General features: G+C 42.1%; 2 protein-coding genes and 1 long non-coding RNA gene across 6 annotated transcripts in view; 2 read left to right on the forward strand and 1 right to left on the reverse strand.

Annotated features, from left to right (window-relative positions):
- Nucleotides 1-5,281: 5,281 nt before the first annotated feature.
- LOC139578822 (uncharacterized) lies at nt 5,282-5,962 on the reverse strand. The gene is made up of 3 exons (XR_011675623.1): nt 5,845-5,962; nt 5,660-5,743; nt 5,282-5,433 (listed from the first exon to the last, which is right to left on the reverse strand). It is a non-coding gene; the product is annotated as an uncharacterized lncRNA (long non-coding RNA).
- Nucleotides 5,963-7,951: 1,989 nt separating this feature from the next.
- Nucleotides 7,952-13,693, forward strand: LOC139578823 (cyclin-dependent kinase 5 activator 1-like). The gene is made up of 2 exons (XM_071406878.1): nt 7,952-8,711; nt 9,681-13,693. Exon 2 carries the CDS (start codon nt 9,801-9,803, stop codon nt 10,740-10,742), a length of 942 nt encoding a protein of 313 aa, XP_071262979.1. The 5' UTR covers nt 7,952-8,711; nt 9,681-9,800; the 3' UTR covers nt 10,743-13,693.
- A 1,339-nt stretch (nt 13,694-15,032) lies between these two features.
- LOC139578859 (vesicle-fusing ATPase-like) overlaps nt 15,033-25,262 on the forward strand; it is a 43,287-nt gene continuing 33,057 nt past the window's right edge. For 2 of the 4 annotated variants that reach the window (XM_071406965.1, XM_071406964.1), the window contains exon 1: nt 15,033-15,177. In XM_071406965.1, coding sequence (XP_071263066.1) covers nt 15,166-15,177 — 12 coding nt within the window. In that variant the 5' untranslated portion in view covers nt 15,033-15,165. The remainder of the gene's footprint in view (nt 15,178-25,262) is intronic. The other 2 variants (XM_071406963.1, XM_071406962.1) reach the window with 1 other exon arrangement.

Consider the following 25,262-nt stretch of genomic DNA (forward strand, 5'->3'; position numbering starts at 1 on the left):
TGTAAACCTGGTCAAGCACACATGATTCAATTAGTCAACTAATCATCAAACCCTCAATGAGGTGTGTTTGTCCAGGGCTACAACAAAAATGTGTACTGTTGGCGGTACTCGAGGACCAGGGTTGGGATACTTTATATTGTAAGACCCAAAAATGGAGATGGTATAAAGTAAATTGGCTAGTATTCCTAGTGTTGATTTTTCAGTGTAACATTTCTAGTGTTGATTCAGGTGTTAAATTAACTCTATAACTGTTAAATGAACATTCATTGGTGTAAAATAACCTGTGATGGTGTTAATAACCAGTGTTAAACCAAAACCACGCCCATCATACTGAAATTTCCCAGCACAATTTTTTTAATTGTTTGTTTCAACATCTATGTTTTTGTATCTTCATTAATTGATTAATTACTTGTATCTTACTCAAATACAAATAACATAATTTGGTATATTAATTCCAATCTGTTACTTGGACTTGTTGCACCCTTTACTGAAATGGTTGTTCCAGGAAGGTCCTATATATAGGGGCAGTACTTAGTGACATCACTTCCTGAAACAGGAGGTAAAAAATATATAACATAGTTTCACAAAATTAACATTCAATGTATCAAAATATATGTTCATACACAGGGAATGGGATCAAAATATACAGTAATAAACATACACATAAAATATTAAATTAGGATTAAAAAAACACAATTTGGACATACTGAAACTATAAAAACGGTTTCAAGTCAAACTCTTCATTAAGGCCAAGAGAAGACAATATATTGAGCCTGTGGATTCAGAAAGATTCCCTTTGAAGAAGTTTCCTCTCAATGTCCTCTCCCCTACGTGACATCTTGACCATTTCTATTCCAATGTATCTCAGAGAACTAATAGGATGTCCACCTTGTACAAAATGAGCAGCAACCAGATTTTTTGTCTCACCTGTCCGTATAGTGCTGCGGTGTCACGACTTCCGCCGAAGTCGGCCCCTCTCCTTGTTCGGGTGGTGTTCGGCGGTCGACGTCACCGGCTTTCTAGTCACCACCGATCCATGTTTCATTTTCGTTTTGTTTTGTCTGTATTACACACACCTGGTTTCAATTCCCATATCATGTTCCTTATTGTAACCCTCTGGCATACATTTCTGTTCTGTCCGTGATTGTTGGTGTCTTAGTGGTTCCTGTAGGTGTTATTCTGCCTGTATTTTCCTTATTGGAATATTGCTTGCCTTTTTGTGAGTAAACTCAGTTGTTTTGCTCAAACCTGTGTCCTGCGCCTGACTCCGCTACATCTCTGCACCCAATCGCTGACATGCGGTGCTCACTGATCCGTGTCTTAAGGCTTCTACGGGTGTTCCCTATGTAAGACAGACCACAAGGACATTTCAACATGTAAATAACATTGGTGGACATGCAGGTAATCAGGCCCTTGATCTGAAATCTTTGTCCTGTGCGGGGGTGGATAAATGTAAGTGAAGCTGCATTGATACAAAAATAATTACTTTCACACTACTAGAAGAAAACAAAATTGGTTTTGCAAAAACAACAACAAGAACAACAACAAACAACAAATGGGGAACAATTTACACAATAACAGAGCATAAAACATTGCACATTGCTGATGTCCATAGAGTCAGAATGGGAAAATGACAAGTGCTGTTTATGCTTACTCTGCATTTATAACCAAGTGGGAATTTACCCGTTGTGAAGTCATAAATACCAGTTGGATGCATTCACGTGCTTTTGAACTTATTGAGAAACACAGATTTGCTATTGGCCAACATCTGCTTAAACCGTGAACTAAAAGTACAGCTATCAAGCTTGTAAACGAATTATAGTATTCAAAAACCATATTAATAGATAGCTTTTTATAAATAATGCTTTGTTGCATTTAACTGTCGAAAAGGCTGTTATCGAGGTAATTTCTTTAGTAGGTGATGTCAGGGGTCAGCATGTGGAATAAGTGGGAGCTCAAGATGATGACGACTTTCCCACTAGTAATTACCAGTTCAAGTGGAATTTTCCCAGTCATATGTGGTAAAGTTCACTTCCCACTTGGCCAGGAATGCAGCATTTGTGTACAGTAGTAGATTATTCATGTTGCTAACGCCCTCCACTGGGGGCATTAGCCTAGAGTATGTCACCTCATCTGAAACTAAAACTGAAATGACATTTTCTTTCACTGATGGCCAAGAATAACATTCTGAAAGCCATGCCCCTACTAAGCCACGCCTCCAGTCTTCTGATCTGACCAGGTGGATTGTATCCAGGGATGGGCAGGGGCGAAAATCTGATATCAACCTTGGAGGGGACAATTACATGAAATTTTCTCAGGAGCAATTCCTGAGGGGGACACCAAAAGTAGTGCTGTAACACATAGACTATGTTGTAATATGTTAAATGTATATTGAGGGACCATAATCACTACTACTGGATAATTGTTAGGTACAGTAGTTAACTGAAGGGTTGTCCCAACTTGTTTAAATCATTATAATACTACTACTAATAATAGTTATAGCAGTGTTCCTTATCAGTACAGTATGTATGCAGGTATTCGTACTTACAACCAGCAATATCAAGAAAGGCCAGTAGGCGGCAATGGTACTGTACACTGTATGGGAGCAGTTTTCATAAATACAATGAACATGGTGTGATCTCATCGTAAAGAATCTCCATTGAGAACCATCACAAAGTTGGTCTCCGTATTGAATTGACCTTTTAATTTGACTTAGTGATACATTTATATAGTCATTAAATATGTGCACCTGGCCTGAGTCTACTACAATATCTTTACAAGAACAAAAAGCTTAAAATAAGTACAGTTCTAAAAGCAAAATAACTACTTCAATGAAAAACCCAAATAAATCAAACAAAATATCCTTCAGTCAGTGTCTCAACTCTTCAAACAGCAGCTATGGACAAGTATGTCACACAAAGTATGCAATTTTAAATAAAATAACATGAAATAAATCATTTGTAAGTGTACTGTCATGTACTAAAAACTGAAAACTACTAAACAAAAGAACAAATATCAATTACACCAGGGGTTCTCAAACAGGTGTCCATGGACTAATTGCAAGGTGTCCGTGAAATAAAAAAGTGTAATGAATGTAGTCAGTACCACAAGGTTTCCAGTAAGTTTACATATAATATAGAGGGAGGGTGGTCCCTGAGGACCGCTGAAAACCTTGCCTGCCTTGCCTCAAAATATGCAGGGGTTCCAGTACCCCAAAAAGGTTGAGAACCACTACTATACACACTACTGAACAAAAGAACCGAACATATGTTTGCGGGTTTCAATGGATCCAACAAATTGCTGGCAGATATTTTCCCTCTTGAGACTGTCCAGCCTGTCTTTATGTACATTACAGACAACTACACCGTTCAGTCTCTCTTGGCCCATGCTAGCCCGTAGCCAAGTCTTTAACCTGCGGGGTGCACTGAAACTCCTCTCAGCCTCACATGAAGACACTGGCACCACAAACAAAATTCTGATCAGCACCTCAACTTGGTCAAACAACCCCCGCACCTCCACTGGAAGCCTCCTGAGGACCTCTGCTGCCTCTCCACTGCTGCTACAGGGGTATTTGTTGTGAAAGAGAGGGATCTGCACTGAAAGAGAATCTATGTTCAGCTCAGGGTACTGATCTAGAGACTCATCCAACTCCCCCGTGAGAAGTGCTCTTTCCAACTTTTGCAGGACGTTTAGACTGTCCTTGTCAAAACGGTCGCCAAACTGAACCTCCACAAAAGAAAAATTCTGCCCTATAGTGATCCACTGCTTTGCCAGCAAATCGTCTTGAGTGCATCTCAATGGATTCAATGGATTCAATAGAGTCAATCAAAGTTGTTGCTTTCTCATACAGTGCAAGGTAGCTTTCGTCATTTCTCTTGCCCCTAAGAGATGACCGCACACACTCGACTGCAGCCTGCATACCAGAGACAGTCTGAGTTTTCTTCTGCAGTGAAATGTTTAGACATTCAAGCTCTCCAAGAACAGCAGAGGCAAGTGTGAGGCCCAACACAGTCTTGCCTTTGCTGAAGTGCTCGAATAAGCCACTGGCAGTTGAAGCTGTCTTGGATGCAGTTTTTGCCATCTCCTCTAAGCTGTTGAGTACCCGCGCATACTGCCCTAGCACAGCTCTAATAGCAGTATTCCGCACAGTCCACGTTGTTGGACATAGGGGTTTCAGGGTGGTCAGATTTGTATCTTTGGACGTGGCAATTGATTCAAACATGCTCTTAAACTTTCCTGACTGGCCATAGAGGACACCTAACTGATGGACCCAAGAAAGGGAATCCTGGATCAGTGGGGAGGCTGAGCAGCCAGCCTGTGTAATCAGATTTACACAGTGTGCTCCACAATGGACATAGAGGGCTAATGGCTGCTGCCTCCTCACAATTGCCTGTGCACCTGTGTATTTTCCTGCCATGTTTGAGGCACCATCGTAACTCTGCCCACGTAAGCCAGACATGGGCAAATTGAGCCTCAACAACACATCAGTTGCCACTTTCGCAATGCCCTCACCTGTTGTCTCCGACACCCTGTATAGCCCAATAAACTCCTCGTGAGGGACAAGGTCATGGTCAACATAACGCAGACAGACACTCTCCTGTTCAGCACCAGAGCCATCTTGAGTACCATCAACAATTAATGAAAATTGTACAATCGGAAGAGACCTAATCTCAGCTGCAATGCCTCGAATGACTGTATTGGCCATGATGTTCAGAATTTCATTCTGTGCTTTGGGGCCTGTGTACATTGTGGTACGCTCTGTTAACCACTTCAGTAAAATGGGATCATCCTCTTCTGCCCTGAGTTTCAAAAGCTGGTATAAATTCACACTGTCATCCGTGTGGCCTCTAAAGGCTTGTCCCTGTCTTACTACATGCCGCACCGAACTAACAAATTTCATCAAGCAATGCCTTGCGTCCTCCTGCTGTTTACCCCACACGCTGGATAACTGGACACTGATTGGATTTAGCTGGTGTGCTGTTACAGTTACAAAGTGGCGGTGGGTTTGGCAGTTTTGATGTGCTGTGAATTTTACAATGGCTTTTCTCCAGTTCCTAATCCAGCACTAATGAAGGCAGCACCCGCCCTTTGGCCAAAAGATGGCTGGCTTGAAAACCCTTGGCTACAGTGAAAACACAACACTCCTTTTATTGATGGATTATAATGTAGCCAGGGAAAATCGCGAAACCATCTCTCTTGAAACGTCAACACTCTGTTTGCAAGAGTTTGCGGTTCTATAAATTGTGGGTGTGGCTGATATGGTTTTGTGCCATCTCTGAGGTAACTGGACGATGCTGTGCCACTGTCCCCTATACTGGTGCTGCTGGCAACAAGGGTGACACCTGGTCCTGCCGTGGCTGTGACACTGTCCTCTGAAGTCTCTCTCCTTGGCTCTTTCCCTTTCACCACCCTCACTGACTCACAGTCTGTCTCCTAGAAAAGAAATAAGGTGTTTGCTGTACTCCTAACTACCGGTACCCAAAACTACACAATTAATCACAACAGCAATACCATTGCCTTAAACAAATATTGGTTCAGTCACCAGTTTAAGTTGAGAGTGGGGGTATCCATGGCATTTTCCAATTATGTCCCTATTTTACAAATCAAAAAAATTGAGAACCTTTCATAATGTTGCCAAACAAAGACTCAACAAACTTACCTGAGACTCCCTGTCTCTGCCAGTCTGTCCCTGCATATCTGTCCCCAGCTCTGCTGTCTGTGTGCCATCTGTTGCCTGCTCTGCCTAATGACATCATTGTGAAACATTTCCATTAGCATTTCACTTCTTTCTTATGAACATTTTATCAACTGGTCTTTGAGATATTAGGCTACTAGAGTTCTTACTTTGCGTTTTGGTGTACTGAAAAATACTCTGATGTCCGTCTTTTTACTTTTTTCTGACATTTTTCTACCTGGCTGGCTGGCTGGCTGACCGGTCTAGCTGCACACACACACATTTACACAACACATGCTGCAACGTTTTGACATTTTAACATAGTTTGTTTCATATTGGCAGGCTTCCAACAATAGCTGAATTTGCAAAGCTAGCGAGCACCAATTCCGTTTCTGTGGTGTTTGCTATAATCTTTGCTACCTGGTTAAAGGTGAAAAAAAAAAATCACTAGCGACAATTTAGCTTTTGCAACGAGACCATTAAATATATTTAAGACAATGGTATAAGATAGTGTAGTTCTGTTCAGTTTGGACTTCAGTTTATCGCTAACCTTATCACAGGGACTTTGAAGCACTACAGCTGCATGCTAATCTTGGAATAAACTGACGATAGCAAATATTCCATCTTTGACGACGCCACATAAATGGAATAGGTACTAGCTAGCTTGATAGTTAATGTTTGCTTTAGTTTGCGCGCTAGCTCTGCAAATTCAGCTAGTGTGTGAACCCTGCAACATTAAAAAAATATATACATTGCTATGGCGCGATTGACTGGATTACCTCACGTCAGTTACGTACACTGAGTGCCTTTCGGACAGTAGATACGAACCCTCTATTACCTTGCAAGCTAAAGAACTGGCAGTGGATCAAATCATTGTGGGGCAAAGGGCGGGGGGGTCGCAATCTTGTGAAACTTAAAAACGCGCTATTAAGTGTCTATAATCAGCACAAGTGCTTTCATTGCGTATTATTAATATTATTGAAATTACATAGTTATGTTTACAGTGATATATTGGGGGGGACAAATCATATTTTTCCCAGGATGGGGGGTCGTGTCCCCCCCGTCCCCCCTGGGATTTCCGCCTATGGGGATGGGCACAAATTACAAATTACAATTATGCCTCCAGTCTTCTGATCCTGTGGATCATAGCCAAGGTTGTGCATAAATTACTATTTCACTTACAAAATAAAACTACAAAATACCCTAAAGACCAATGTATCGAAATAAAATACGAAATAATAATAAAAAGAAAAATCTAACTTAGGTGAATGCATTGACACTCTGGATAAGAGCATCTGTTAAATTACCAAAATGTAAATGTATATGTGAAAACGAACAACTGCAAAGCACACTGGGTATTTTCATTGGCCTTGTTTCAGGGCAGAGCTCATTAGAGTAATACTCAGCATGCTTTGCAATTACTCATTATTACATATACTGTACATTTTCATTTAGTTAATTTAGCAGATGCTCTTATCACACCATAGTTCCATTAGCATTTTGATACCAATGTAGAATGAAAGGGGGGCACACAAATGTTAACAACTATAAAGAAATAGTATTTTGAAAATACACATTACAGCTTTCAAAAGTATCTTGTTCCAAAATACACTGGACCGTTCTTCAGCCCAGTGTAATATAACATACAAAATACTCAGAAGTAATTCAAATACGTATTTCAAATCCATGTAACATAAATACTTCCCATCTCTGGTCGTAGATGAATAACCAAGCATCAACAACCCAACCTGGCTCTGGCAATGGAAGTGACCCAACTGCTGGTTCAAAATAACCCAACATGTGTTTTGTCCAATATTTACACAAATTGAATTGTTTTTAACCCAGCATTTATTTTGTCCATCACCCAACTATGCAGACACGTGTTAGAGGTAGCTGCCCTATTGAACCCATTATTCCAGAATTTAGCATGCATTGGAGAGATGAAAGGGAAAGGCTAGTGGCCTAAATTATGCTATATAGTGCTCTTTATTCTCTTGTAATGGGGACAATATCTAAATGATAATTTTGATTAAATACTCGATTTCAAGTGTAGGCTATTAAGCATTGTAAAAAAAACACTGTCCATCGGAGATGCACGATGCAGAATTTCACCATCAGTTACAAATGCATGTGTATCTAAAAGATATAGTACAACGGATAAATCATGATCTGCCAATGGGGTTTGAGTTTACAGGAGTGTATCCAACTAGTTTGTATGGCGTAGCTGTATTGGTTGTCAGTGGAGTGAAGGGCACCTCTGGATAGCGGATTCAGCACCATGGACCGAGCACCCAGCGGTTGGCTAACCACACATCCACAGACAATACCATCTCTAGCGCTACGATTGCAAGAGCGACATAGCAGAAACAGCAGCCTACAGCGCGGACCAATAGGATGGCTGCATATCAGTTTCACAGCCAACCCGAATATCTGCAGATGCCTGCATCAAAGCGTCGAGATTTATGCTGGTTTTCTTAAGGATAAGCCATCTATTTTTAGAATCTGTAGTATACATTTGATCGTTTTCTTTTCTATGTTTACATCTTCCTTTTATTCTTTCTCGACTGTCCCTGCGGCGTGTTTGAGAGAGATACCCCCCTCTGTCTGCTTCGTCGCGTGGACTGAGATAACAGCCGTGCTATTGATTTTTGCTCTTCAATGGAATACATTTTTATTCTAATAGCGAGTGTTGGCAATACATTTCGCATCTGCTGTGTACCGGTATTACCCTCTATGAGAAAGAGAATATTCCATTATTCTTAGCTGAAGATTGAGACACCACACATAGACACAACAAGAACCGGGAAACGTTCATTCGTAGAGCTTTCAGTTCCATAGCGCCTGGTATTGCTCCCCCCTCGATACCCCAGGACCGTGGACAGCGCTTGTGCCAGTGGCCGCAGCTCGGTGTGAAAAACAACTATTAGGCCTAACGGTTAATCACAATCATAACAAGATACTCAAGAATTTACTAAAAGTAAAGATTACAGGCCGTGATTCTGTATGGATTATACCAGAAGAGTCTACTGATTTGAAGGTAAGACATAGTGGCGTTATGAGCAGTTGTTATTCTGCAGCTTGTGTCACCATCATTATCAAGTGATTTAATCAACATGCTATAAACAATACAGTATATTCGGTTTCTTTATCATTGCACTGTATTTGTCTTTGCTGGGAACGATTAAGGAACCATTTAAAAAATACAGTGCACATTTTTTGCTTGCATTCTTTTGCTTGAATTTCTATATCTCCATGTCATGTGTCATAAATAAACAACATTGATCAATATCACAAATAAAAAATATGTAACATCAACAAATATAACATCTATATCTATATCAAAGCTGTATTGTGCTAAAGGGGATGGTGTTTTCATTCAAGGCTTCCATTTTGAAGTTAAGATGGATGCTTGCGCACATTTCTTTATCGTGCTTCTGTGGCCTTATCTCGCTCCTTATATAAAATTCATATTAACGATCTAATGTTTGGCCTGGTAAGATTAATTAGAATTTGCATTCGAAATTATAGATATTGGGCATAATCCATTTTATAAATGATATTAACATCACGATTGAAATGAATATTAAACAAATCCTTATATCAACATTGTATAGTGAATGCTGCGAGATTTGGCCGTTATGAATTAACTGTCTAAGAGGTGTTATATAGCCTAAGGTCTATTCATTTATCTGTGACTAACCAAAAAAAACATGCAACATAGGCTATTTAATAAACGTGATAATTATTCATAGCCTAATTAACACACATATAAGGAACTGATTGATTCATTCAAACCAAGCTGTAAAGGAATTTGATCATAAAATACTTTACCCCAGCATTTTCCAAGATCCACAGTTGTTGTTTTAATAACGATTGGAAATGCATTCAGCAATCAATGTACAGCTTATTTTCAATACAATTTTCACCCAAATACCAAATGTTTACCATGCACAAAAAGCTGTAGCATACTACTTTGTAATGCACTTTCTCTTCTGTTTATTGACAGGTGCCATTTCTCCTCTCAGAGAACAAGAATCTTTGGTTCTTCCCGTTAAAAACACTTTTGTCAGATCCCCCAGAGAAGAGAACCAACTCTCCCTCCATAACTCTCTCCCCCAGAGGAACCATGGGTACCGTACTGTCCCTCTCCCCCAGCTACCGGAAAGCGGCCCTGTTCGAAGATGGCCCGGCCACTGTGGGCCACTACACGGCCGTCCAGAACAGCAAAAACTCCAAGGACACCAAGAGCCTCAAGCGCCAGTCCCTCATCAGTGTGTTGCCATGGAAACGCATTGTGGCGGTATCGGCCAAACGGAAAGGTTCCAAAAAGCTCCCACCAGACGACGGGCAGAAGGTCAGCACTGAGCACACCATCACCAACAGCCAGAAGCTAAAGAAGTCCCAGTCCTGCGCCAACTTGTCCTCTTTCACCACGCAGGAACCCAACATAGCTGCCACAATCCCCACCTCCAAGACCGTCTCCAACGTTGCTGCCACCGCTAAGAAGAACCTGTTGACTGGTTCCACGGGGGGCCAGGCAACGAACGCAGGCACGCCCAAGCGGGTGATCGTCCAGGCCTCCACCAGCGAGCTAATGCGTAGCCTGGGTGAGTTCCTGTGCCGGCGCTGCTACCGGCTGAAGCGTCTGTCGCCTACCGACCCGGTGCTGTGGCTGCGAAGCGTGGACCGCTCCCTCCTTCTCCAGGGCTGGCAGGACCAGGGCTTCATCACCCCAGCCAACGTGGTCTTCCTCTACATGCTGTGCCGCGATGTGGTCTCCTCCGAGGTCGCCAGCGAGCGGGAGCTGCAAGCCTCTCTGCTCACCTGCCTCTACCTGTCCTACTCCTACATGGGCAATGAGATCTCCTACCCGCTCAAGCCCTTCCTGGTTGAGGCTGAGAAGGAGGCCTTCTGGGACCGCTGCCTGGAAATCATCAACCGCATGAGTGGCAAGATGCTGCAGATCAACTCCGACCCACACTACTTCACCCAGGTGTTTGCCGACCTCAAAAACGAGAGCAAGAAGGAGGAAGAGAAGACAAGGTTGTTGATAGGCCTCGGCCGATAAGAGGAACCATGGGAGAACGGTAAAGGGAGGAACAGGGGAGAAGTGAGACAGGTGGGATGTGGATAGGGTCAGGGTGGCATGCACGACTACAGAAAAAACAGGACCGTTGTCTGGTATTCCCATCTTGAATTAGGAGGAAATTGGTTTAACTGGAGGCCATAATGACCAATCAGGAGGCTCTGGTGTCATATATCATGTTAACAATAATTGGGCATTATAGTACTTACAGACAATCACACAGATACAATTACTGATAACCTTTATGTTGAGTGAACAGTAAAACACTGCCTTCAGGACATTTGATAACAGAGATGCAGCGTGGTCTAGGGCTGGACACATATTACATATTACTTCAATAGTAGCCAAACCTGACAAGATTACAATGATAGAAAATGATGACCCCTCATAAACCCAAAACAGGTAATCAAATGTCAATGACTTGAGTAAAAAGAAGAATGGCTGAGTAAAAGCCAGATACATTTTATGTGTCCAGATTCAGAGTCAAGAGAATCACTTTAGGAACTTTAGAAGTTGTGAGGCCTCTGCATCCCTTTTCCCCCTCTCTAAGCTGCATTGGCATCCTCAATGACCCTAAATATTAACACAGACAGTGGAAACACCAGATAACTTCACTGTAGTAGTCTGCTCATGTACTGTACATACTTAGGGGGAAAAAATGAATAAACTATAAGAGAGTCATCAAAGCAACCAAAAGCAAAGCTAAAGAGAGGATCCGTGTGGATTCAACAAGGCAAATGTGGGGGAACAAGAAACATGAAGATTCTACTACGCATGAGACGACGTCCCATGTCATCACGTGTCCACTCAGGACATCACGTCTTCACACGTCTTGATTTCCTAATGTCCCCCACAGAATTGCCAATGCCCCCTACCTCACCACCAACAATAGCCCTGCCCAAGTCTACCCCCACAACATTGCACTTCTTCCCACAACAAGCATGTCTGGTTTTATTTCACCATTTACAGATAAGAGGGTAACATTGCCAAACCTCATCACCCACCAAAGTCCTGATTTGTGTTTTGATATGGAGAGGAGGCTAGTCCTCGTCAAAGAAAGTGATATGGAATGCCAGTGGAACATACTGCTGAGTTGATTGACTTCCATTGCACTGAAACAACACTAGTCGAGAACTACAGGAGACTATTATTGTGGCACTTCATATGATGTGTTCACCTCCTTGGTTTCCATTGAGGACAGAACAAAATGGATTCTCCATTCAGTCATCTCCCTTAAAGAGACTCTTTCCTCCCCACTGATGGTTATTTATGTAACGACTTGTGTTGACATGCATGTGTGCTTCTATGGGTTCCTAGCATGCTGCTTTGTGTTCGCACACCACGACAAAGTCCTAAATGACGCCTTATATCCTATGTAGTGCACTACATAGGGAATAGGATGCCATTTTAGACATACCCCACATGATTTTAGACAGAGCCAATGCTGCCCTTACCTTAAATAATTATGAAATCATGATTACTGATTACGTCTTCGTTTTGATGAAACCCACCTCCTGCAAGGTTGTGCCATATCGTGCTGAAAATTATGATTTATAAAAACAACAAGGCAAGTCTTGGATCATCATGCAGAACAAGAAAGACTTCTTCATGCAATCATCCTATACATTTCATTAGTTATTATTATATTATTGTGTATGTATGTTGGAGATGACAGAGCCAGTGACTTGTGTTCTACCAATGACTTGTGTTCTACCAATGGCAACATGTAACAAGAGAAATATGAATTATCTGTCCATTTCAGAATCTCCACTGACTTGGCTACGTAGCGCTCAATTGAAACTGCCATTGATATTATCAACAGTCTCAAACCTCATGAAAAATATGCATATGAAAATTAGATTGCAGAGCCTGCATACACGTTCTTCCTATATGATGTGTTTGGGATGGATTGAACAGTAGATAGCTGATGTATAACTTTCAGATAAAATTGGAATTAGAATTATCAAGACATTTTCTTTGCTGTTGAACCGAGTTGTGTGGTATGGGATCAGTGCTTATTCTCATACAATACAGTAATTTACACTTCCATGTGCTTGAAATAGTTACTGAAAATAAAATAAAAAAATTCACTGAGGGTTTGCTGCTTCTAAATTGATGCTAGTAAATGAACATTTGAATATTGCTCTCTTTTCATTGCTATTAATGTTTATAGCTCCAACCACATTTGAATGTGTGTAATTATTATCTTTACAATTTCAGATAGTTACAGTAAATGGTAAAATATTGACATCTGGATATTTTGCGAACTCTATCTATAGGCCTTCCATGAAAATGCACATGTGTAAACTGGCCAATAATACTGATGAGTAGAAATGTAGTGGAAATGACAAGCAGTGAAACTTCTATACTTGGACTTATATATTGTGTAAAGCAACAGAGATAGTGACTGCCAGGTGGAGTTTCCACCATTTTGTTTTCACCTATTCAGTCCATTCAACTCAGCAAGGGCAAGTCGCAAAGAATAGAGGGAAGGAAACAAATGTTTGGAATGGATCCCCCAGACAGTTTGGAATGGAACACCCAGCCAGTTTAGAATGGAAAACTCAGCCTGTTTGCAATGGAACACAGCCTGGGACTCTATGAAACTTTATGGAGAGGGGTAAAATTCACCTTGCATCCTCTTCTCTTTGACTAAGTCATAACTATGTGCCATGTTTTCACTTGCAACACAAACAAGACAACACGTTTGTAAAATACAAAGTTAATGGGGTTATTAAATGTTTTCCCCTTTTCATTTGTGAATCATATGGTGTGCAACTTTGTTGAACAAATCATGTCAAAATAGTGTTATTAGAGTGAAGATGGGGCAATCTGTGACTAATGTATGTGGATGTGTGACTATGTAAGTGAGTGAGAAGAATTTGATCAACTGTTACATTTACTTTATATAAAAAATACATTTGCAAGTCTTTATTAAATGTTCTGTTTCATTGTGTCTGATCGTGTGAATGAATGTTGAACATTGAGGAAGTAAGAACTCCATCTTAGACAGGCTTGGTGGAATGTTCGCTGTATTGGATACACCAATCCTGTCCCAGGGACCACACACTATAAAACTATATTGCAGACAGGCCAAATAATTTCCACCTCCTAGCCATATAAAGCATTGTATAAACAATATGAGGGGGAATATCTTCCCTTCATCTGTAGGCCATGGAAGCCATCCCTGTAAAAATATAAAAATAACATAACTTCCCATGAGCCTGCACTACCCAGTCTAGCCACAACGAGGCAGTAGAGAGTTGTGGCCCATCATCAGGGATGCTGAGCAACCTGCAGCTTGGAGATCTGAGAGGATAGATACTGTATCTAAGTACCTTCATGGAAATAGCTTCACCTTTCCCTCTGATTGGCTGGGTGGAATGTTGGATAAGAGAGGATTAGGTTGCTTAACATGTCTGCCAAACTATAGCCATGTCTGCTGTGAGGCTGCTGTGGTAGCCTCTACTATCCATGGCAGGCTGACTTGAGATGACTACATTGCAGTTGAACTGCGGAGAATCACAGATCTACAAATCACCTTGCCTTCGATTTACTATGTGATTAAGATTAGCAATTTTGCGCCTTGTCTCGCTCAAAGGGAACCCCCCTTAAAAACACCGGGTGCGCATTGCCTTGCTCAAACGCTAATCTGCAGCGGGGTGGGCAACTGCAGTGCTGAATGGCCTTCTCTGAAGTGGTGGAGGGGTTAGGATGAGCTGTCCACGGTTGGTGGTGCTGAACGAGCAGCTAGCTGTTTGTAAGTGTGAGGGCCGCTGTCCCTGGTCCTGACTAATGTAGAGGCGCTGTCTGCAGTGCTGAAAGGAGCGCCTTCGCAAGATACCACACACCCAGCACAGTTTAGAATCTAGATTCTAGCTGCTTATTCACAATTGCAGATCACAATGTCAATCTATAAACTCAAATAGCTACATTGTGTGCGTAATTGGTTAGCCCATATTATTTACTGGTAAATTAAGCTACATACAATGTGGCGTTTAGGTCATAGCTTGGTTTAACAAAAATAATTTATTGAGAATACTCAACATTTAACAGAGAATAGGCTACATGGATAAGAGTGTGTGAGAGTGGGAGGGGGGACACACATGGGATCAGGAGGGAGGCCATTCCATAAGATTGCCAGCCTATCCATCAATCGTGCAAGGTGAGGGACGTTCATTGCACGAGATCATTGACGAGGAAGAAGAAGAACGTTAATCGAGGGCTTCCTCTGAATTCGGCCAATCAAAATCGAATGCGTTGTACTCGTCAGTCGTGCAGTGTGTGTAGCGTTGGTTCCTCCTGCGTAGCTAGATAGGTAGGATACAGTCCTACTGTCAGTGCTTCCGACTGCCGTATGAATTACCATTCAGAGCTGCACCTCTGAACATCACCAAACGCGAATATGGCGGCCCGGGTAAGATATTTTCTCGTTTGTTCAATATCTCCTTGTCAAAATATACATTTATTTCATTGTAAATAGGGTACAATGCCGAGTGCGACGTATGGTTTACAGGCAAGAATTTAGCTGCAGCAACATCGTACCTGAATGTCAAATTCGACTTCGGCCTCAGCTATTTCGATGCAGAATGTTTTTTACGCCCTGGCATTCAGTTTGACAGGCTCCCGCAAAATCTGTTTTTTACGGGTCGCAGAAACAATTTATCTGTCTTGTATAATCAGCCTACAGTCAGAGCTAGGAAGCTGTCGGCCTCTACAGCTAGCCACTGCATTAGCCGAGTGAATCGGTTAAACCTAATCCTGGATTTTACATGCCCTTTAGCCGACAGAATGCTTAAAAGGGCAATTGAAACCTTTATAGGATATCTGTGCAAAAAGTACTTGTAATAATTTTGTGAAAAGCATATCCCAGCAGCGCACACATGCGTCCTTGTCCATAGCACGACCTCGACCTCGCGGGTGTCTTTTTATTAGGCTATATAGCCTATGGCAGTTTTGGGAGTCCAGAATATAATCTGTGCTTTCTTGTATTGGAAAGCTATTTTTGCGCTATCTAGATCATGGTTGGGCAACCCCCTTTTGTATGCCCATGGATCAATTTCCAAAAACAAATATTTTTTTGGGAACTCAGTCAGGGTCAATTTACTGTTGAGAGTTAGAATGGTTGAACAAACAATTGCAGGAAATTAACTCTAAAACTAAAAAGGCCCCCAAAAAATCACTTATGGCCATTTCTTTGAGGCCTAAATTTCATCAATGTTGTCCAGCCACAACCTATAGCAGGAGTAAGCAACCCTGTTTCTGGAGTGCCGCAGGTATATATGCTACGCTCAACTTGAACAGACAACACCTTTCTGCTGCATTATGTAGGTTAGCTATGCCCTGCCTGGCCTGCTGATAGAGACCGGTGCCACTGTGCTGCAAAATTGCTATTGGAAATACCGTATATCTCTGGATTATAATCACAGGATGGAGCACTATTTAGAGCTGGTCGACTGTCAAGTTATGCAACGCACCTTGGCATGTAGACCCATCACTAATGCTGATTGAAGCTCTTCTCCTGTCTCTCCCAGTTTTAAACCATTAAATATTGTGGAGATCTAAACTTGCCCATTGAATTTACATAGCTCCAGGCAAAATTGGAATATAGGTGGGGCATAATAGCATGAGATTTCCAAATCAAAGCCTATTCCATTGGTTGATGTTGTTGCACGCCTGCATTATTCAAACTTGTATCAGAAGACACTATTGGCAATACCCCTCTGTGGTTTGAGAATAAGGACTGAAAACTGAAACAAGGATCACCTTTCCATTCTCAGTGGATTCTTTGTTGAAAGATAGGCCTATCTACAACAAGACAGCTTTGATTTGTCGGCAGGGTTTGCATCCAGCCAGGGTACCGTGGGCACACAGACACAACCAGAGGTGCAATTTGTGAAAGTCTGACTAGAGCTGTTGAGTTCTTTTTAAACATCTCCACCAGAGGTGTCTATCACAAATTCCAGGGCCCTATGCACTGCTGAGTTACATGACAAGGCATTTTTGGGTGAACCAAATATTTTCCCCTATAGTGCTCTAGTATAATGGCCCCAATGGAATTACAAGACAGTATTGAATATGCAATCTTTACACTATGAAAATAACCGAAATGTCATTCTTTAAGATAGTATTCTACTCCTTCTTGCCATTAAGTGTCAAGGCAATGATTAGCTTTTGTACATAAGTGTACTGGATTCAGCAGTTCGTTTCAGGCGATAGACTTGTTTATTTGTTATATGTTATAATTTCAGTCAACAGACTTGTTTATTTGTTATCATTTCAGTCGACGTACTTGCATTACAGGCATTGAGACGCTTTGAAATCTATGCCTGAGCGAGAGGGAGAATGTGCATCTCTGTACCGAGCCAAGGTATCTGATGATACATTTTTAGTCATTCACAAGGTATGTGTCCACTGGCATTGGTCTCCCTCCTTCCCTCGCCCTTGCAGAGTGCACTGCATATTGTTGTTGGGCCTAGAGTGTCAGAGCTGCTGAGAGGGACATATATGGTATCACAGACTGACAGCACACAGTGGACATTTTACAACAGAGGGAAATAGCCTACATGAATACCCCTTACTAAATTCCCTTACTAAGAGGAAAACATAGGAAAGGACGCGGATTCACTATGAACAGTAGACCTAGAGAACTCTCATGAGGACCGCCACAAGAATGGAAGACCCAGAGTTACCTCTGCTGCAGAGGATAAGTTCAATAGAGTTACCAGCCTCAGAAATTGCAGCCCAAATAAATGCTTCACAGAGTTAGAGTAACATACACACCTCAACATCAACTGTTCAGAGGAGATTACGTGAATCAGGACTTCATGGTCGAATTGCTGCAAAGAAACCACTAATAAAGGACACCAATAATAAGAAGAGACTTGCTTGGGCCAAGAAACACTAGCAATGGACATTAGACCGGTGGAAATCTGTCATCAGACCGTCTGATGAGTCCAAATTTGAGATTTTTGGTTACAACCGCCGTGTCTTTGTGAGACGCAGAGTAAGTGAATGGATGATCTCCGCATGTGTGGTTCCCATTGTCCTGTTTTTCAACAGGACAATGACCCAACATACCTCCAGGCTGTGTAAGGGCTATTTGACCAAGAAGGAGAGTGATGGAGTGCTGCATCAGATGACCTGGCCTCCACAATCCCCCGACCTCAACCCAATTGAGATGGTTTGGGATGAGTTGGACCTCAGAGTGAAGGAAAAGCAGCCAACAAGTGCTGAGTATATGTGCGAACTCCTTCAATACTGTTTGAAAAGTGTTCCTCATGAAGCAGGTTGAGAGAATGCGAAGAGTGTGCAAAGCTGTCATCAAGGCAAAGGGTGGCTACTTTGAAGAATCTAAAATCTATTTTGATTTGTTTAACACATTTTTGCTTACTACATCATCCCATATGTATTATTATGTCGTTTTGATGTCTTCACTATTATTCTACAATGTAGAACATAGTAAAATAAAAGAATAACCCCTGAATGAGTAGGTGTCCAAACTTTTGACTGGTACTGTATGTGTGGTCATCTATGGCCTTGTAGTAATGTCTAAATGGGCATCTCTTATTGGGCCGTTGGTGTAGGAGAATCTACATCCTATGTTGACATCCGATCCTCTTTATTTATGGGCCCTCTCCCATCTTAGTATTTTAATTGGAGAGTTAACATATTATGTTACGTTTATGTATCGTACAACTTGTAAATAAACAAACACAACAGCGCAGCGGAAAGATTACTCAGCAAAATCTGTGTTCTGTGCAAGATGGGATGGAATGGGGAGGTTTTCAACATGACAAGAATCAAGATTTAAGATTGTTGCAGGAGTGTGACAGGATATGAGAAAATTACAGATTGAATTAGATAGCATTCTCCCTCCTGTGAATCTCTACACATCCTTTACAACCGATAACCACCCCAAACTATGACTCCCACAAACTGCAACTAAACTACTAGCAGTGAACTAAACGACCTTACACAACCACTTTCTGTCCATAACTGTCCCTGCCTCCAACAGTGCATACGGGTCTTCATAAGGATGTCATAATAATGTCATAACTGCACTGGTAGTATGGACTGGCACTATTAGAACATGACAGAGGAGACTGGTGGGCAGAGATATAGGAGGACGAGCTCATTGTAATGGTTGAAATGGAATTAATTGAAAGGTATCAAACACAGGGTTTCCATTCATACTGTTCCATTTATTCCATTCCAGCCACCACTGGACCAGAACACTTATAGCCAGACCCAGACTGAAGTGTATTGAGACTGTGATGAAGCGCTGAGCAATTAACCAAGACTTCATTTTTTGGGGGATATTAAACAACTAATTGACCGACGTCGGTCCAATTACTTGAATTCCATTTAGTTCGGCCCAGCACACCATTTCTCTAGAGAGAAGTCAAATAGATCACGAGAGAAAGGGCTGAAGGAAGTTTTCATTAACCTTTTACTGCAGTGGGCTAAATCAGGGTAACACAGAACACTTTCTTGGTAGTCTTAAATAAATCTACTCTGAAACAAAAGTATACACCTCACACACATGGTTATGGGCTTAAAAAAAGAAGGCACCTGTACCATGTCAGATATAGAGTTGAAATGTATTCAATTTTGTGTTTGTATCCCAATATTACACTTTATATACAGTACATCACAGAATACTGACTTATAGCAAAACTGTTTGACATAGAAACACTGGATTTTCAGCAGGTTAAAAAAAATTATGTTTATTAATTATGAAAAATAGGTAATTTCACTGCAGGAAAGGGATATGCAAATATTCAACCTAGTTCAGAGCAGAAACCTGGTAATTAACAACAATGACCATAATCAATTGTTCCTGTTTTTTCCGGCTTGGACAGAGATGGTCCGTGTTGGAGAGAATCAAAACCGTACTGTATCATGGGTAAATTGTGACTGACTGGTCTACAAATAATAATAAGTAGTTATTTTTGATGCAAGGTCTTTTGTAGATCAGTCAATCGGCAGTCACCTGCAATGTCGGCTGCAATGTTGTACAAGCCAATGGAAACACTTTTACGCCTGCTCTGTTACACCAGTGATCCACTATACGGATAGCCACACTAGTTTCACCCTCATGTCGGTGCTAGCCAGCTAGCAAGCAGGCAAGGTAGGTATCAACAGCCAATCGGGGCTGGAAACTATAGTGAGCCTCGATTGGTCAACAGCAACGAGTACGCAAAAAAAGTTCAGCTTTTCCCAACTTTGGTCCCGCCCTGTTTATGCTCCCTCGCCATGCTTGTATCGCCCAACGGTTCCTGCCCACTTGGCTTCCCTATATTGAAAATTAATGGGGTTTCGTTGTTTCAACGCCCACAACGTGCTAGGTGGATTTCTGCCATTAGGTTTGAGGAAGATCGAGAGCTACCAGTACCTAGCTCGCCAATCAATTCTGAAAGTACACTACATGCATTTTTTCATGTGTTCCATCGCAGACTGTCATAAACATAAAACTCCCGGCTACTATCCAATAAAAGCCATATTGACATTATCCCACCCCTGGTAAGCCACTATTGGCTTAAAAAGCCAAACGTAACACAATATCTGCTAATTAATTTCCAGCAATATTGCCGATCTTTCTGTTTGGTGTGCACGTTTGTCTATCACTCGTTATGTAGCCAGTTAGCGATGCTAATGATAACCATCTTGTGAGTAGACAGACTTTCCCCAAAAACCTCTTCAATTAAATGTTAACTGCAAAGTAGTCCTACCTGACAGAACTACTGGATATCAGGATTATTTGTATCATTGGGTGGTGATTGTTTTGCAAACGCTGTGCTGCAGCAGTAGGTCTAACATCAGAAACATTGCTAGACCTTCACATTCCTCTCTTGCTAGATGGGAAGGGAAATTACACTAAAATCGAAGAAAAACATTCTGACCTAAAATATGTTCTTCTGATGTGATTTAACCATTGATATGGACATACATCTTTTTATTCTCTATGAGTAATTGTAATATTCAGAGTAAAAGATTTAAGAAAAAAATCCAAACCAGGACAAATAAGACAGAAAAAACAGAATTCAGGAAAATACCAAATATAACTTTTTGACCCCCCACTTAGAGTTGTTTATTAACCATTATTGTACCAGGTAAATCGACAGAAAACACATATTTTGTACACCAAGGAGTTGCAGGGTAGAGGAGAAGAATGTGCCTATTTGAAAGGTATAACAAAATTAGTAGCTCACGACATAAACAAAATGTTCAGGACCCTGTCTTTCAAAGACAATTCGTAAAAATCCAAATAACTTCACAGATCTTCAATGTAAAGGGTTTAAACACTGTTTTCCATGCTTGTTCAATGAACCATAAACAGTTAATGAACAAGCACCTGTGGAACGGTCGTTAAGACACTAACAGCTTACAGACAGGATCGGTACATCCGAACATCACACCTGCGAGACAGGCACAGGATGGCAACAACAACTGCCCGAGTTACACCAGGAACGCACAATCCCTCCATCAGTGCTCAGACTGTCCGCAATAGGCTGAGAGAGGCTGGACTGAGGGTCTGTAAGCCTGTTGTAAGGCAGGTCCTCACCGGACATCACCGGCAACAACGTCGCCAATGGGCACAAACCCACTGTCGCTGGGCCAGACAGGACTGGCAAAAAGTGCTCTTCACTGACGACTCGCGGTTTTGTCTCACCAGGGCTGATGGTCGGATTCGCGTTTATCATCGAATGAATGAGCGTTACACCGAGGCCTGTACTCTGGAGCGGGATCGATTTGGAAGTGGAGGGTCCGTCATGGTCTGGGGCGGTGTGTCACAGCATCATCGGACTGAGCTTGTTGTCATTGCAGGCAATCTTAAAGCTGTGCGTTACGGGGAAGACATCCTCCTCCCTTATGTGGTACCCTTCCTGCAGGCTCATCCTGACATGACCCTCCAGCATGACAATGCCACCAGCCATACTGCTCGTTCTGTGCGTGATTTCCTGCAAGACAGGAATGTCAGTGTTCTGCCATGGCCAGCGAAGAGACCGGATCTCAATCCCATTGAGCACATCTGGGACCTGTTGAATCGGAGGGTGAGAGCTAGGGCCATTCCCCCCAGAAATGTCCGGGAACTTGCAGGTTCCTTGTTGGAAGAGTAGGGTAACATCTCACAGCAAGAACTGTCAAATATAATGCAGTCCATGAGGAGGAGATGCACTGCAGTACTTAATGCAGCTGGTGGCCACACCAGATACTGGCTGTTACTTTTGATTTTGACACCCCCCCTTTGTTCAGGACACATTATTCAATTTCTGTTAGTCACATGTCTGTGGAACTTTTTCTGTTTATGTCTCAGTTGTTGAATCTTGTTATGTTCATACAAATATTTACATGTTAAGTTTGCTGAAAATTAACGCAGTTGACAGTGAGAGGACGTTTCTTTTTTTGCTGAGTTTATTTCATTTTTGGAAAGTAGCTCTAACCCTGGATTAGATACACATGGACCACATGAGAGAGAAATGTAAACAACACAACGACGAGAGAGAGGGATAGAGACAGTTTATTAATTTATGCCTAATCTACTTTGAAGAACTAATGATTTCGTCAGACAACTCTGCAGCACACTTAGGCAGGCTAGCCTAGCTAAATAGGATGAGTAAAGACAGTACAGTATGGGAAGCACAGAGATAACATTGTCTGGCTGGCTGGCAGGCAGGCTGCTACTGCCTAAGCAGAGATGAGATGATGACTTTAAGGAATACAAATAAGAATGTCATCAAATAAAATTAAGTAATATACACTACCGGTCAAAAGTTTTAGAACACCTACTCATTCAAGGGTTTTTCTTATTTTTTTTTTACTATTTTCTACATTGTAGAATAATAGTGAAGACATCAACACTTAAAAATAACACACATGGAATCTTGTAGTAACCAAAAAAGTGTTAAACAAATCAAAATATATTTAATATTTGAGATTCTTCAAATAGCCACCCTTTGCATTGATGACAGCTTTGCACACAGTTGGCATTCTCTCAACCAGCTTTACCTGGAATGCTTTTCCAACAGTCTTGAAGGAGTTAGTTCCCACATATACTGAGCACTTGTTGGCTGCTTTTCCTTCACTCTGCAGTCCGAATCATCCCAAACCATCTCAATTGGGTTGAGGTCGGGGGATTGTGGAGGCCAGGGGCCGAATTCACAAAACCTCCTTAAGAAGGAATTTCTTCTTAACTGCCATTTTTTCCTTAACTGTAGACTTAAGAAGAAAGATAAGCAAAGTTACTATTCCTCAATTAAGTTATTGGAAATGTTCTTAAGGTTTTCCCTAAGTTTCTTACTAAGATAAAAGTTAAGAAGAAATGGGATTCTTGAAAATAATGCTTAAGGATTTATTTTTCTTCTTGGAAATATACTTAACTTTAGGACAGCTAAACCCTTGTTTTGAGACAAATGAATACTTTTATAATCATGAACGTTTTCTTGCGCCACAAACCCAGTTGGCTACCGGATATTTAAATACAGCAAGAATACAAATTAAACACGCATTATCTAGCTAGCTAGTAATTAACAATATATTACAATATTCTAGAAGTGTTAAATAGCTAGCGCTATCTCGGCAATTTGCAAAGAAGAACTTGGCTGATGTTGGCTATAATGTCTTTACACGTTAGCTAGCTAACGTAGCTAACTAACTTAATGGTTGTGCAGTCCCTCTACCACCATCTCTATGATGGACACCTTCTCCTCCAGCTGGTCCACATGAGTGGTCTCTCAGCTCCCTTCTTCTTAGAGGCCGGCTTGATGTCGGACCACTTATTTTTTACGGCGTCACTGTCCCTTGCCATACCCCCAACGGCAGAGACAGACTCAGCCACTCTCATCCATCCTTTCTTTTTGGTCTCTGCAGTGACCCCGCAGTTATCAAGTCTCCCCATCAGCAACCTTTTCCTGGTTGCTATTTCCTCAAGTTTTATATTAAGTCCGCAAGCTAGATCCCTGCAATGTCTCATTGAAGATCTAGATAACTTATCTGGACTCTCTGAAATAAAATCTAATTATGATAAGTGTACAATATTATGTATTGGATCTTTAAAAAATACAACTTTTACATTACCCTGCAGTTTAGCTTCATTAAATAGTGCCCACAAAACACCAGTCTCAATGTCAACAGTGAAGAGGCAACTCCGGGATGCTGGCCTTTGTAAGGGGCGTGTATCCTTTACCGTGGTGGGAGTCTGCCAATTACGCAAGGCTGAAATGCGGTCACTCTCCATCTCCACCCGCACGAGGTGGAAATGCAGCACCTAGGAAGGAGACGGACTGTTGAAAGAACAGGCATTTCTCAGCCTTGGCGTACAGATCATGCTCCAACATTCGACCAAGCACCCTGCGCACCTGGGACACAAGCTCGGCGCATGTAGCGGAGTATATCAGAATGTCATCAATATAGACCACTACACCCTGCCCGTGCAGGTCCCAGAAAATCTCGTCTACAAATGCTTGGAAGACTGATGGAGCATTCATAAACCCGTATGGCATGGCGAGGTACTCATGCCCTGAGGTCGTACTGAACGCGGTCTTCCACTAATCTCCCTCCTGGATACGCACCAGGTTGTAAGCACTCCTGAGATCAAGTTTGGTGAAGAAGCGGGGCGTGCATTGACTCAATCGCCGTGGCGATTAGAGGTAGCAGGTAACTGTACCACACAGTTATCTGATTAAGGCCTCGATAGTCAATACACGGGCACAAACCTCCCTCCTTTTTCTTCACAAAAATTAAACTCGAGGAGGTGGGTGAAGTGGAGGACCGAATGTACCCCTGACGCAGGGATTCGGAGACATATATTTCCACAGCCACCGTCTCCGCCTGTGACAGGGGATACACGTGACTCCTGGGAAGTGCGGCGTCTACCAGGAGATCTATCGCACAATCCCCCCGTCGATGGGGTGGTAATTGAGTCACCTTCTTTTTGGAGAAGGCGAGAGCCAAATCGGCATACTCGGGGGGAATGCGCACGGTGGAGACCTGGTCTGGACTTTCCACCGTAGTAGCACCTATGGAAACCCCTAAGCACCTCCCAAAGCACTCTCGCGACCACCCCGTGAGAGCCCTCCGTTGCCATGAAATAGTGGGGTTATGACAAGCTAACCAGGGTAGACCTAGCACCACTGGAAACGCAGGAGAGTCAATGAGAAAGAGACTGATTTTCTCCGTGTGACCCCCCTGCGTCACCATGCCTAGAGGAGCGGTGGTCTCCCTAATCCATCCTGACGCTAATGGTCGACAATCTAAGGCGTGAACTGGGAAGGGGATTCCTACAGGAACGATGGGGATCCCTAAACTAAAGGCTAATGATCTGTCTATAAAATTTCCAGCCGCGCCTGAATCGAAGAGCGCCTTATGCTGGGAATGCGGGGGAAATTCAGGAAACGTAACGAACAAAAATATTTGTGCAACAGAGGGCTCTGGGTGAGAATGGTGCCTTCTCACCTGAGGTGACGCCAGAGTGCCTGCTGCCTGCTGCCTCGACTCCCA

The sequence above is a fragment of the Salvelinus alpinus genome, chromosome 6 (genome assembly GCF_045679555.1).
Source record: "Salvelinus alpinus chromosome 6, SLU_Salpinus.1, whole genome shotgun sequence".
Lineage (NCBI taxonomy): Eukaryota > Metazoa > Chordata > Actinopteri > Salmoniformes > Salmonidae > Salvelinus > Salvelinus alpinus.